The 15519-nt window shown below is 43.1% G+C and overlaps 1 protein-coding gene across 1 annotated transcript; it reads left to right on the top strand.

Moving 5' to 3' along the window:
- The first annotated feature begins 7958 nt into the window (after positions 1 to 7958).
- Positions 7959 to 15072, top strand: LOC104423403 (pleiotropic drug resistance protein 2). The gene is given in 20 exon segments (XM_039303438.1): positions 7959 to 8445; positions 9031 to 9119; positions 9234 to 9265; positions 9268 to 9317; positions 9422 to 9712; positions 9809 to 9917; positions 9920 to 10799; positions 10935 to 11095; positions 11238 to 11341; positions 11436 to 11598; positions 11687 to 11755; positions 11870 to 12012; positions 12252 to 12584; positions 12687 to 12977; positions 13075 to 13158; positions 13278 to 13411; positions 13523 to 13750; positions 13865 to 14036; positions 14138 to 14392; positions 14511 to 15072. Coding segments are annotated over 20 exon segments (4338 nt in total). The 5' UTR covers positions 7959 to 7965; the 3' UTR covers positions 14781 to 15072.
- The last annotated feature ends 447 nt before the right edge of the window (positions 15073 to 15519 follow it).

Raw genomic sequence — 15519 nt, 5'->3', positions numbered from 1 at the left:
TGCATCAAATATGCCATAAAAATCACTTTTGCCTTTTGCACATAAGATGTCTCTCACTTTTCATTTTCAAAGTATGAATTTATAAACTTAAAAAAGAGATAGCACCACTCATTTGGGAATGCCTGAATCAAACAATGCATAACTAAGCGAGTTGACAATCTTATAATCCTAGCAATTAAATGAGAATTGATGTCAAAGGCAAGTAAAACTCTACCTCAACTATGTGGCTAACCTAACCTAAATGCAACATAGAACTCGCGTGTGAAATTCTAAATTTTCGCTCCAACTAAACAATGACTCTTGTCAAATCCCATGTTTCCACAATATCATTATCCGTCATTTCCATGAAATCCCGAAACTCAACTCAAAAATTGGATTTTGTGGCTCAAGTTTCACTAAACTTTGAATTTAAGCTCTAATTCTGAAAACTTCTCAAATTGGTGAAAAGAAGGTTGCAAGCATTTACCGAGCATTACAAGTGGAGTTGAATTGGCTTGGTAAGATCCCGTGGCGTGTGCACTCTCGCTCTCTTCCCTCTCTTTCTTTCTTTCTTTCTTTCCCTCTCCCTTTTTTATTTTTTCTTTCTCGTGAGCTCTCGTTCTCCTTTTTAAACTGAGTCGAGCCTCCACTTTCTACTTTCTTTGACTTTTCAACCTTTTTTTCCTGCACGTCCAACCACCCGCATGTTGCACTAACAAGCTCGGCGAGGTAGTCCACGAACCTGCCATTGATTTCTCTGCGTGTCCTGACCAGGATTGCGCTCTCAGACCTCTTGATGCTCTCTAAAACCTGGTCCATGTCTCTTGTGTCATCGCGCATGAATTGCATGATCTTATTTCTCTCTTGTAAAACAATGGAAAGATAGAAAGTGTCTTGTGTTATGTGCAGAATTTTTTATTTATTTAATAAGTATCTTTGGATACTCGTCAATAAGATGCTTCTATTATATATGAAATGTCCGCTGAAAAAGTCACTCCGCACCTTCCATTACATTACGAATTTTCTTCATCAACGAATTCAACTATAAAGATGGTCGTTTCATCTCTTATTGGCTCGTCTTTGCTAAAGTCATGCACGCGGGAGACATTGCATGCATTCAGATATCTTTGCCTTGGGTATTGATGTTGACAATTGCCGGCTTTTCGACTTTCAAGTACTTCGAAGTTTCCAATGGATTAGAAAAACGTTCTACCAGATACTTTTTCTGTTAGACTGAGGAATCTGTGACTCATTGGAAAAGTACATGTTCAAAGGCACAAACCTATCAACTCAGAGCCTATTTAGCAAGGTTGTTTTCTTTTAATTTCATTCTTTTGATAAAAAACAAAAAACAAAAAACTAGCCCTTAAGTTTAATCTCTGCGCACCCTTCTTTTAGCATAAAAGTAGCCATGGGTTTGTGCAAGCATTGCTCTAATTATCAAGTCAATAGGCCGAGTTCATCAAGATTCCAAATTTGATCGTACTTTAAAGAAGCATGGCCTTGTATTCGAGTCTCAAAAGAAGACAGCATCCTGAGTATTATCCCCATCGATACCTTGTCCCTTATGAAAGAAAGCAAAGAGGAAGGAAAGGAGAACGAAGCTTTTCTGTATTTTCTCTTTTTGTTTGTAAATGTACAGATTCCTAAAGATATAGAACTAGGTTTGTACAATTAATGGAAATAAAGAATTCTATGTATTAATCTATATCAATCTAGATCTAAATCTAATCCTTAATTGATATACACATAACCAAATCAAATCCAGATCTTCCAAAGGAATGTCACATATCTTCTAACACTCTCCCTCAAGCTGGTGGCTTGTAGATGTCCAAGACGCCTAGCTTGCTCAATAGATATGCATGCTGTCGATGACACAAGGGTTTGGTGAAGATGTCTGTTGGCTGCTCTGCTGTCCCAATTCCTTTTGTTTCGATTATCCCTTCTTGGATCTTGTCTCGTGTAAAGTGACAATCCACTTCTATGTGCTTAGTTCTCTCGTGCACTATAGGATTTGCTGCCAGTTTGAGAGCCGCATCATTGTCACAATATAATTTAGTTGGTCCTTGCACTTGTACTCCGAGGTCCTTAAGCAACCCTTGTATCCACACCACCCGACAAGTGGTTTTGGCCATGGCTCGATACTCGCTTTGGCTGAAGGCAAAGATACGATGAGGCTGCTTCTTGGTCTTCCATGAGAGGAGTGATTCTCCCAATTTGATGCAATATCCGGTGACCGATCTTCGACTAGTGGGACATGTAGCATAATCAGCATCACAATATGCCTTCATCTTCATGTCACATTGTTTAGATAAAAGTATTCCCAGTCCTGGACACTTCTTCAAATACTTCACAACCTTCAATATAGCATCCAAATGATATTGCTTTGGACTGTGCATGAACTGGCTAAGTGTCTGTACTGCATAGGAGATATCAGGTCTAGTCATAGTCAGATATATGAGCTTCCCGACAAGTCTTTGATACCCTGATGGATCTATGAGTATGGAATTATCATTTTGAGATGTGCCCTTATCGTATTCTCGCAAAGAGTCAACTTAGTGTTCTGCTCAATGGGAATCATGGTTGGTCTGCATCCTGATAAGCCTACTTCTGATATGATTTCTAAGAGAAACTTTCGCTGACTAAGGGAAATTCCTTAATCAGATCGAGCAATTTCATTTCTAAGGAAATATTTAGGTGCTCCTAAGTCTTTAATGTGAAAGGTAGCATGTAAATAATCCTTGAAATTGTTTATAGCGGCCTTATCATTTCCCATAACAAGAATGTCATCGACATATGTCATCAAATAAATGGATGACATACCTTTAGTCCGTGTGAACAAAGCACAGTCATGTTTAGACTGTTGGAAGCCTGCTGTTGTAAGATCATTTGCAAATTTGCGTACCATTGTTTGAATGCTTGCTTCAATTCGTAAAGGGATTTACAGAGATGACATACTCTATTCTCCCCATCTCCGTAAGCCTTGAGGAATATCCATATAAATTTCTTCATCAAGATCGCCGTGCAATAAGGCATTGTGTACATCCCTTTGATGTAGAGTCCAATCATTAATGGCGGCAATAGTAAAAAAAGAACGAACTGTGACATCGGTGACAACCAGAGAAAATGTCTCGTGGTAATCAAAACCTTCCTTTTGTGTGAATCATTTAGCTACCAACCGTGCCTTGTATCGTTCAATGGAACCATCAGCACGATACTTTATTTTGTAGACCCATTTGTAGCCAATGGGCTTACGATTAGATGGGAGTGGGACAAGATCCCATGTTTTGTTGTCAATTAGTGCCTGAGTTCTGCCTCCATGGCCTGTTGCCATTTTGGGTCAACAGATGCCTCATTGTAACCGATGGCTCCTTTTCTTCGATGCGACTAATACAACATTTATGTTCCTGATAATCTATGAAAGGAAACATAGGATGAGACTGGATACTAATTACCTAGAGAGTTATGAGTGGCAAATATATACTTTTAGTCCAGTGGGAGGTTGTGTGGTGTGACCGTAACGCCTTGGATGAGTGACTTCCTTATGTGTCTCATTGGGAGGCGGCAACGCAATATCCTGATCTTGCTCAATAGTAGCAGGATCTTCAAGTCTTGTTTCCAAAATATCTTTTGAGCAGTTGGGCTTCTCAGTAGGTGTTGATATTGTTGTTGGAATAAATGAAGTAGTGGGATGAATATTGCTCGACTCTGCTAGTAGTATATAGGTAGGACCTTGAGACATTACTTCATCATATAAGAAGCCATGGGAAGAGGGTGTCATCCCTGTATCTTCATCTAGAGTTGTCTGCTCAAAAAAAGGAAAGGTGTCTTCATGAAAGATGACATCGCGACTTACAAGAAATTCTTTTGTGGAAATGTCAAGAACCCGATACCCTTTATGTAAATTGGGATATCCCATGAAAATGCATCACTGGGCACGTGGACTCAATTTGTCTCTAGGTCCCACTGTTGCGACATAGCAGAGGCATTCGAAGACCTTGAGATGCTTTAGGTCTGGTTTCTTCCGGAATAACAATTCAAATGGAGTTTTCCCTTTAAGTATTCGAGTGGGCATACGGTTAATTAAGTAAGCAGCTGTGACCACACAATCTCCCCAATAATCGTCTAGAATTGATGCTTGAAACTTCAAGGCTTGTGCGACTTCCAATAGGTGACGATGTTTTCGTTCGACCACTCCATTTTGTTGTGGCAAATAAACACATGAGCTCTCATGTTGTATGCCATATGTAGTAAATAATAGGGAGTAATCATGGCTGAAGATATCTCTTCCATTATCAGTATGTATCCGCTGAATGGATTTGCCGAACTGATTCTTAGAGAATGCTAGAAAACTTTTTAAATGAGAATAAGCCTGATTCTTAGACTGCATCAAGAAAATCTAGGTCGCACGAGAATAATCATCTACTATGGTGAGAAAATAATTAGATCCATCATGATTTATTGTGTGGTAAGGCCCCAAATATCCACATGAATCAAGGAAAAAATGTTGCTAGTTCGAGAGCTACTAGATGGAAAGGGCGTACGAGATTGTTTAGCAAGAGGACATTTGGAACATTGCGGACATGGAAAGGAGGCACTATGGCCCAATCTCAAATGCATAATGGAATTTCTATCATTGGTAGTCAAGTTACACAATGATGACTTATTCAAAGAATTGCAAGAAAATTTGAAATTACTTGGGAAACTAGTCCATAAAAAAAGGCCTTTAGAGAGACTACCCAAGCCCATCAGTTTTCCAGTTAAAAGATCCTAAAAGAAACATGTGTCAGCATTGAAAACTACTCGGCATGAATTTTCTTGATAGGCTTTTGACACAAAAATTAGATTAAATTGGAATTTTGGGACATAGAGAACATTTCTAAGAATAATCTGGGACTGAGATTGACTGTTCCTGTCTCATTGGTGTGAGTAATATTTCCATTGGGTAATTGCACGGAAATAGGAAAATTCAATCTGTCATTTATACTTGAGAAAAATCCCTTGTCACATATAATATGATCGCTTGCCCCTGAATCAATTGTCCATGCCTTTCTGGATATTGAGTTAATTAAGCAATGTGTAATACCTGAGAAACTCGCTCCTTTGTTTGAGGTATCCATTTTTTGCAGTGCCTGCATCAGCTGATGATACTGACTATATGAGATGGGTTGGTTAGTTTTTTTATCGGTCGGTCCAGTAACTCGGTAAGCTGCTGAAATTTTTTCTCCTTTTCACCGGGCTTTCCATGCAATTTCCAGCACATTGTCAATTGAATGATTAGTACGTTTTCAATAATCACAAAATATTTAACCCTTTCCTTTAAAATTCCTTGCGAAATTCCTTGATGACGTGGCAAAAATTTGGTCGTCCGTCCCTTTAAGCGCGGGCTCCTGTCCACCGTTGGATCCAACCGCAAGATCAAAGACTTGCGAGCCGTTCGATCCTCACATCCCATTTGGACCGTCCATTCAATCCATTTTAAAGGATCTTGGCTCCTCCTCCGGGAACCCTAATTTTGTTCGCCTCTCTCTCTCTCTCTCTCTCTCTCTCTCTCTCTCTCTCTCGATTTAGGGTTGGGGTCCCGGCAGCCGCGTCTCACCGATCTCCATGGGCTACAAGCGCGACGCTCTCACTGCTCCTGGTGTGGTCCGGCGTTGCAAGTCATTGACTCTCCTCCTGTACAGCCAATTGAAAGATCCACCTGATCGGCGGCATGGGATCCATGGCAAGGATCTGTGAACGAAACCAAGGTATGTTTCGTTCAAAATGAGGAGAAAGCGTGTAGCTTTCTCCCTGTCTTTGATGGATCTATACTGCTTGATTGTGGATTCTTGGCTTTCGAGCTTCTCCTCGGCCGCTTCAAGGTTATTCCATAGAGACGAGAGCCTGTTGAAACAGGTTGTGACCGTCATGTTCCCTTGCTTCAATTCACTGAGCTCCTGCATTAGGGTAAAAATTTTAGCTTGATCTAGCTTCCCGTACATTTCCTTGATATTCTCCCACATATTTTTAGCGTCTTTTGTTGGTGGGAGTTCGGCCGCAACCTCTGGGGAGACGCAATTGCCGATCCAGGTTTGGACCAGGCGGTTGCTCTTCCTCCAGAGTCGGGCTAGGCATTCATCCACGGGCACTGGGATGGTTCTGTTGAGGAAACCATCTTTGTCTTTTGTTGCTAGGGCACGCCGAAATTCCTGTGACCACCTTGTATAATTCTTTGGCTCGGTCAGCTGCTAGCTGATTAGTTGTAGCTCTGGCCCATTGGCGGTGGAAATGAACAGTGGGTCGCCGGGTTCTAGTCATCTAGTGAGCGCCGCCGCTGGAAACGGTAGAAAGCCGGGTGCGAGGTTCGGGTAGGTATTCGTTCCTTGACCCGATTCGCTCGATCCGATTGGATAACCCGCATGATAAAAACCCGTGTAGGGATTTGTTCAAATACCCGCTCTCCGACCCGCCCATCTCGCTCCAATCTAAGGTGGGCTTGCCCCATTCGTGGCTGGTGGGCTCCCATCGGCTTGGATGTAGCTCTGGTGGCCCACATATGCAGGTGATGACGAATTTGGGCTTGGCCCAAAATAAGGTGGACAGGGAATCCACTGGTAAGGTTGGCCCACCAAGGTTGCCCCAAGTTGAGCTGAGTTTGCGTGGGTTGCCACTGTACAGGTTGAACTTGAGTCTGTTGTCGCTCCACAACTGAGTGTCGCGGGATGATGCTGAGCCAGCAAGTCTTGAGGCATTGTTTCTCCAGTCGATGGGTTGCTGGTGGCAGAGACGCTGGCTTGCGGGGAGACCATGGTAAGTAAAAAAAACTTTCCTTCAAGAATTGACCCTAATGCTGAATGCAACGTATTTTCTGTAGGTTGAAGATTTTTCAGCAGAAGGACGAGGCGGAAGCAAATCTAATCCTTTATTGATATATACATAATCAAATCAAATCCAGATCTTCCAAAGGAATGTCACATATCTTTTAACACCTTAACTAATTATCTAATTGTAATGGAACATGAAGATGGTCATAATATGTGATATGACGAGATTGTCGGATGTGATAATGATACTTAAATCAAGCATGGATTTAACTTATAAGAACATCTATAAGGAGTGATTATATGAAAAGTAATGAAAAAAAAAGGTCCTTTGAGGGCAAATATACCAAAATATTTGATAATTGTTGCCTTAGCTCCCTTTGAAGTGATAAGGTCTTTGGGGCAAAAGATAAATTAAAGTTAAAAGATATTGAATCAATCTGGACTACGAACCCAACTAATTTTTTTGAAACTATATTAAAAAAATCGATTGGGTGAAATCAATCGTGCATCATTAGTGTGGCTTAAATAAGTAGGACTCATCGGACCAGGTACGGTCGGACCGGTTTCCTCGATCTCATGTCATGCCTCCCCATTAAAATATTACCGAAAAGAAAAGACGATTCCGCACTTACAATTTAATATCGTGCGCTCGTCCGATGTCGTCCGCAGGATCGGACCTCTCTTTGACATGTCAACCCTCGTCGCCCCCAATCCGACGGCCAGAAGATTTCCTTCTGGAAGAGCGCGAACGGAGCGCGAGACACCGGATTCGGTCTGTGAGTCTTCAAAGCCTCTCGCAAGTTGGCTCAAAGCCGCCGCAACGACTTGTCCACGTTGTCGTCTCGATTTGACCAACGACCAACGAACGCGCGCGCGAGTTCCTGTTCTTGCTCCGGATGGATCTTCTGCTTCTCCTTCAACTCACTCTCTATATAAAGCTCCTCCAGAACCACCTCCTCAAAATATCTCTCTCTCTCTCTCTCATCCTCTGTGTGCTCCAAGTTTTCTCATAAAAGAAAAGGAGTGTGCTTCTGCTTCACCATGTGCATATAGATTCTTTCTTTGGGAGTTCATTTGTTCTTCTTCAAGTTCTTGTTCCAACTCTGGTCCAAGAACTTCGCCAAGGAGTATTCTACTCGGGTTTCACGTGTGATCCGGAGAGAGAGAGGCGGGTTCGACAATGGCGGCGGCATTGGCCGGCGATGACCTCATGCGGCAGACGAGCAGCAGTCGGAGCTGGCGGTCGGCCAGTGTGAGGGAGATGTGGAACGCACCTGACGTGTTCCAGCGGAGCGCCCGGCAGGCGGCGGATGATGAGGAGGAGCTCCAGTGGGCTGCCATAGAGCGGTTGCCGACCTATGACCGGTTGCGGAAGGGGATACTGACCCAGGTGCGGAGCAACGGGAGGGTGGTGCACGACGAGGTGGACGTGACGAAGCTTGGGACGCAAGACAAGAAGGTCCTGATGGAGAGCATACTCAAAGCGGTGGAGGAGGACAACGAGAAGTTCCTGAGGAGGCTGCGGGACAGGACTGACCGGGTCGGTATCGAGACCCCAAAGATCGAAGTGAGGTTCCAGAACCTGTGCATTGAAGGCGACGCTTATGTGGGGACAAGGGCACTCCCAACTCTGCTCAACTCTACCTTGAATGCTATTGAGGTTGGCTTTCATCAGAATTTTTTTACTTTCTGTGATGTTTCTTTTTCATGTTCAGTTGATCTTGAGTGTTGTTTAGTGAAGTATCAGTGGTAAACTCGAAAGGGTTGTAGCTAGTCATGTAAGATTAGTTTAGCTGACTAGATCAGGTAGAGGTATTTGGTCACGTCTGGCTTTTAATTGACTTAGAGACTTTACGAGGAACAAGTTCTTGCGAGTTTCTTGTATGTGGGTGCGATACTGACACCGCTTTTGACTATATCGAGTAGGCAGGTTTGGTGAGCATGAGATGGCAGAAGATATAACATTTGATTGCAAATATGCAGGAAAAAAGTGGATTTTTAGTGAAATGGTGCGTCTTTGCTTCTTAAGTAATTAAAAAAAGGAAAGCTGACGTTATGGGAAGCCGAAAGAGGTGGAGAAGAGCTAACACAACCTTTGAGCGGTTCGAATGTTGAAACACAGAGATCGATAAATCGATCAGTTTTTTTCTTTTCATGTCTTCAGGGTAACGGCAGGTCCGATTCATTAGATGAGGTAAATTTGTTATTTTCCATAAATCCTCAATAACAATATTTATGTCGACAGGGAGCTATTGGCATGATCGGACTCTCTCCATCGAAGAAGAGAGTGGTAAATATACTTCAAGATGTCAGTGGCATAATCAAACCGTCAAGGTAAATTCATTGATGCCCTCAACTCGAAGATCCTAGTCTCACTGCTCACATAAAAAAGTGCAGTTCTGCGCGCTTAATTTGGGAGCTTATAAACATGAAAATATTCATTTTCAGGTTGACCTTGCTTCTTGGACCTCCTGGCTCTGGAAAACAACACTGCTACAAGCACTTGCTGGAAAGTCTGATGATAATCTAAGGGTTAGCGATGCATTCTGACCTATCTGTATGCATTTACTTGCTTGCTGACTACAGGTTCTCTAGTTCTTAAGAGTGAACTAATTTGTTCTGTTACAACTATACAGATAACTGGAAAAATCACCTACTGCGGCCACGAATTCAATGAATTCGTTCCTCAAAGGACCTGCGCTTACATTAGCCAGCATGATCTTCACCATGGTGAGATGACGGTCCGTGAGACACTGGACTTTTCGGGCCGTTGCTTGGGAGTCGGAACTAGGTATGAAATGTTGGCGGAGCTGTCGAGAAGAGAGCGAGAGGCAGGAATCAAGCCAGACCCTGAAATTGATGCTTTCATGAAGGCCACTGCCATTACTGGCCAAGAAAACAGTTTGATGGCGGACTATGTTCTCAAGGTTGGTTTGCAGAATTTTTCCATTCAATCCCGCTTCAAATTGACGTTTGGTTGTATAAGCTGGTGTGGTAGGCTAATTCTCTGATGTTTGTGGCAGATCCTCGGATTAGATATTTGCGCTGATATCATGGTTGGAGACGACATGAGGAGGGGTATCTCTGGTGGACAAAAGAAACGTGTCACCACAGGTGAGATGTTGGTCGGACCGCAAAAGCGTTCTTCATGGACGAGATATCGACAGGGCTGGATAGTTCCACGACTTTTCAGATTGTGAAGTTCATGAGGCAGATGGTCCATAACATGGATGTGACCATGGTCATCACCCTGTTGCAGCCAGCTCCCGAGACTTATGATCTCTTTGACGACATAATCTTGCTCTCGGAAGGCCAGATCGTCTATCAAGGGCCGCGAGAGAACGTTCTCGGGTTCTTTGAGTACGTGGGCTTCAAATGCCCGGAAAGAAAGGGGGTTGCTGACTTTCTGCAGGAAGTGACTTCCAAGAACGACCAAGAGCAATACTGGTACAGGAAGGACCAACCTTATAGATACATCTCAGCGCCTGAATTCGTGAGGGCTTTCAATAGCTTCCAGGTCGGTCAGCGCCTTCTCGAAGAGCTTAGGGTCCCTTATGACAAAACCAGGTCACACCCTGCTGCTCTGGTGAAGGAAAAGTATGGAATTTCTAACTGGGAGCTCTTCAAAGCTTGCTTTGCCAGGGAATGGTTGCTGATGAAGCGCAGCACTTTCGTGTATATCTTCAAGACCACTCAGATCACGCTCATGGCCTGCATTGCGTTCACTGTGTTCTTCAGAACAAAAATGAAGACCGGCACAATAGGAGACGGGACAAGATTTTGGGGAGCTCTATTTTACAGTCTTCTGAATGTCATGTTTAATGGGATGACAGAGCTTGCGATGACAGTGTTCAGGCTTCCGGTGTTCTTCAAGCAGAGAGATTTCTTGTTTTACCCTGCCTGGGCTTTCGCGTTGCCCATTTGGGTTCTCAGAATTCCCGTCTCACTGGTTGAATCTGGAATTTGGATCATCCTCACTTACTATACCATTGGGTTCGCCCCGTCTCCTGTTAGGTAAGACCACATTTTCTTCTCTCTCATAAGTTGGCCCTTCCTGTTTTGGTTTATAAGCTACTAAAACTAGTGCGAGGAAAATAATCTCTGGCGAGTCCTCTTGCTGACAAATCTTGGTGATTTCTACTTGTGCAGGTTTTTCAAGCAATTCCTGGCTTTCTTTGGTGTGAATCAGATGGCTCTCTCTCTCTTCCGTTTCATAGCGGCTGTGGGAAGAACACCAGTCGTTGCCAACACGCTTGGGACCTTCACATTGCTGCTGGTATTCATCCTTGGTGGTTTCATTGTTGCAAAAGGTTAGAAATGTTCACTTTTAGGGCTTGGCATTGTCATTCTAAGCAATCGCTGATAACGGCATTCGGATATTTCATGTTTCACACCTATAGATTGTTTTTTGGTGATAAGCTTCTAAAAATTAATTTGTGCAATGGTGGACAGATGACATTTCAAAAGGGATGATCTGGGGTTACTATATTTCTCCCATGATGTATGGGCAAAATGCCATTGCTATCAATGAGTTCCTGTCTGATAGATGGAACAAGGTAAGTTATGTACAAGGCTTAGGATATGATGGAACTTCAAAAGTCTTTTGAAGATTTCAGGATACATGTAAATTAACTTCTTTTGATGTCACAGTCTACACCCATTGGTACCTCTGAACCCACAGTTGGGAAGGCCCTTCTAGCGCAAAGAGGCCTTTACAACACCGAGAGCTGGTATTGGATCAGTATCATGGCACTTTTCGCGTTCTCTGTTGTTTTCAACATTCTCTTCACTGCTGCATTGACATTCTTAAATCGTAAGTGGATGCTCTCTTCCGGTTTTCATTTTGCAAAGTAAAATGAAAAAGTATGTACTGATTTTATTGCTTTCCGACTGTATCTCAGCTCTTGGCGATAATAAAGCAATGCTCGCGGATGATGATTCTGAGAAGAGAAGACAATCTCGATCAGAAGGTATGTGATTGTTGTGGTTAGAACTGTCAACTGGATAGAAAAAAAGAAATCTGTGATGATGCCTCAAAAGTATCATGTGTGGATGCTTGTTTAAGACTGGAATTTTATGGACAGGCACTCCCATGCAAGTAGGAAATGCCCGAGCAAACGATGGTATTGTCAGTGAAAGCACCCAGGCTAGGAGAGGAATGGTTCTGCCTTTCCAGCCCCTTTCACTTGCCTTCAACCATGTCAATTACTATGTGGATATGCCCGCGGTAAGTCCATTCCTCCCTAACATAAGACTCCTCAAGTTCGGTGCAGCGATGAAATGACACGAGCATGGCCTAACACAACGACAGTTCTTTCGTAATTTCACATAAAACTATCAATAGAAACAAGTAACTTGTCAGAAAGCAAAAGGATTTGTTTGAGACATATTTCTCAGAATACAAACTGTAAAATACCTCCACCCAACGTAGATTCAGAAATAAATGTCTGCTTTGTTGTGCTTCAGGAAATGAAGACTCAAGGGGTTGAGGAAAGCCGACTACAACTCCTAAGAGATGTCAGTGGAGCTTTCAGGCCGGGCGTTTTGACTGCATTGGTTGGAGTCAGTGGAGCCGGAAAGACGACACTGATGGATGTGTTAGCAGGAAGAAAAACTGGCGGATACATTGAGGGAAGCATCACTGTTTCCGGTTATCCCAAGAACCAAGCCACTTTCGCTCGAGTGAGCGGTTACTGTGAGCAGAATGACATTCACTCACCATATGTCACCGTTTACGAATCTCTCTTATACTCAGCTTGGCTTCGTCTCGCTAAGGACGTAAATAAGGAAACCAGAAAGGCACGTGACTACGATACTATCTTCTTCATAAATAACTCCTTCAAGCAAGTAAACGGACCTGGTGGAAATTATGACTAAACGTGAGTATTCTTGGTTTTGCAGATGTTTGTTGAGCAAGTCATGGATTTAGTTGAGCTTCATCCCTTGAGGAATGCTCTAGTTGGGCTTCCCGGAGTTGATGGACTCTCGACCGAGCAGAGGAAGAGGCTCACGATAGCCGTCGAGTTGGTTGCTAATCCCTCGATTATCTTCATGGATGAGCCCACGTCAGGTCTCGATGCCAGAGCAGCTGCAATCGTCATGCGTACTGTGAGAAACACCGTGGATACTGGGCGTACAGTTGTGTGCACGATTCACCAACCGAGTATAGACATTTTTGAGGCTTTTGATGAGGTACCGTTAGGATGATTGAACTCCGTGTTCCTTTCATGTGTTTTCAGGATTGTCTCTTCAAGATATCCCTGAGCTGAGGATGTGTTTCTTCTTGCAGCTTCTCCTAATGAAAAGAGGAGGGCGAGTCATTTATACAGGGCCTCTCGGTGAACGGTCTCACAAGCTCGTGGAATATTTCGAGGTGCTTATCTTATAACTTCAATTAAGCAACCCGCATGACTGAAAAATCCATGAATACACTTACCCATGTCGTTATGTGGTTTGACTAAATAGAGCTTAATGTCTGAAAACCAATTGCAGGCTGTTCCCGGTGTCCCCAAGATCCATGAAGGCTACAATCCTGCAACATGGATGTTGGATGTCACTGCTACTTCAGTCGAAGCTCAACTGGACGTGGACTTTGCAGAAATCTATGCCAATTCTGATCTCTATAGGTGAGAAACGCACTCCCTGTAATTTCTTCAAAATCCAATCATGAACGTTCTGAACTCAATGCCTCATTCCCCCGTTCTCTCTCTCTCTCTCTCTTTTAACCTTCTTTTCAGGAGAAACCAGGAGCTCATCAAAGAGCTGAGCAGTCCACAGCCTGGTTCAAAAGACCTTTACTTCCCCACCCAGTACTCCCAGGGCTTCCTAACTCAATGCCATGCTTGCTTCTGCAAACAGAACTGGTCCTACTGGAGGAACTCCCGATTTAACGTCATTCGTTTTGTCTCGACGATCGTCATTGGTCTTATGTTTGGCTTCATTTTCTGGAACAAAGGAGGCAAAATGTAAGCACAAATTATTGCGTTTGAAAGATCATTGTCTTTTTTCGAAGGTCAAGCCGCTGCTATTACCTTAAACTGTTTGCTAAAATGATGTTTCTGTTCCTTTTATCCTGATAGATTTAAACAACAAGATTTGATCAATCTACTCGGTGCCACCTATGCTGCTGTTCTCTTCCTTGGAGCCACTAATGCTTCAGCAGTCCAATCTGTTGTGGCAATCGAAAGAACCGTCTTCTACCGTGAACGAGCAGCTGGGATGTACTCGGAGTTGCCTTATGCATTTGCTCAGGTATTATTCTCTCTGTCCATTTCCAATAATTAGAATCTCATTCATTTCATTATAATTGTATTTTCTTGTTCTGTCGTTGATTGGCGTGCTTTGTGTATCAGGTGGCTATCGAAACAATCTATGTGGCAATTCAGACAGTTATTTATTCCCTCATTCTCTACTCGATGATCGGTTTCGAGTGGAAGCTCGGCAAGGTCTTGTACTTCTACTACTTCATATTCATGTGCTATACCTACTTCTCGATGTACGGCATGATGGTTGTCGCGCTCACTCCCGGCCACCAGATCGCTTCCATCGTAATGTCGTTCTTCCTCAACTTCTGGAACTTGTTTTCTGGCTTCCTCATTCCCCGACCTGTGAGTCACCTTACCTCGGTCCTCTTTTGTAAACATGTCTTCGTTCATTTCTCATTGAGAGTATCATCCTCTTTTGTAAACATGTCATATTAATGCTAATAATGCCCTATTATTGCAGCTGATCCCTGTGTGGTGGAGATGGTACTACTGGTGCTCGCCCGTCGCTTGGACCATCTATGGCATTTTCACATCCCAAGTCGGCGACAAGAAGGACGGTATAGAACTAGATGGAGGGGGTAAACCGGCAATAGATGCATTCCTGAAGGAGAACCTGGGATTCGATTACGACTTCCTCGTGCCCGTGGCTTTGGCCCATATTGGTTGGGTCTTGGGCTTTTTCTTCATCTTCGCCTACGGCATCAAGGTCCTGAACTTCCAGAGGAGATGAGAAACACTACATCTTGTTTCGAAGAAGTAGAATTTTTGAGCTTTTTTCTAGTAGGACTGCTGACTGTATAGCAATATGGTCAAATACATATGGAGATGAGCAGAAAACTGTTCCTCCTCTTTTTCTTCCTAGTACAATTATTTTTGCTTCTGTAATTTTGCTTGGCTCGAATCCCCATTTTGTGTTTCTGTAATATTGTGGTAATGTATAGCTGTTTTTGCCTTGGAAATCTGCTGTTGTACCATTATATAAGAGATGATGGAAAATAATATCCTTTTACTTCATAACTACATTTCTGCTACTCTTATCTCTTTTCCACTTTGATACCATGCGAAATCGTGGAACATTTCTGAAAGATTGAATCGTTATAATCCAAGAAAACATTACGCAAGAACAACAACACCAGTTCTCACCCACGAAAACTAATCACCACTTTTTACACCAGCCAAACAAGATTAAAAGAAGGATTAAAATCTTTTAATGAAGGAAAAACACTAGATTCTTCTCCAGACCCTCAGACTCCATTCCTTTTCATTTTATCAGAACATCGTCAAATGGTCCATTTCCGGTGAGCGAGCCTTGATGCCATGGAGTCTTTCATTTTCGCAGGCCAATGTACACTCTGCTCACGAAACGAGAAAGAAATTGAGCACTTGGGACGCCGTGGTACACCGTTTCAGGACATTCCCAGAGTCCACCAGGAGCAGAAGGGAGGACCCCTCGACGCGTTCCAGTCCCA

Source organism: Eucalyptus grandis, chromosome 10, assembly GCF_016545825.1.
Source record: "Eucalyptus grandis isolate ANBG69807.140 chromosome 10, ASM1654582v1, whole genome shotgun sequence".
NCBI classification, from domain to species: domain Eukaryota; kingdom Viridiplantae; phylum Streptophyta; class Magnoliopsida; order Myrtales; family Myrtaceae; genus Eucalyptus; species Eucalyptus grandis.
Note: the sequence above shows the minus strand (reverse complement) of the source record. Positions and strands in the feature narration are given on the sequence as shown.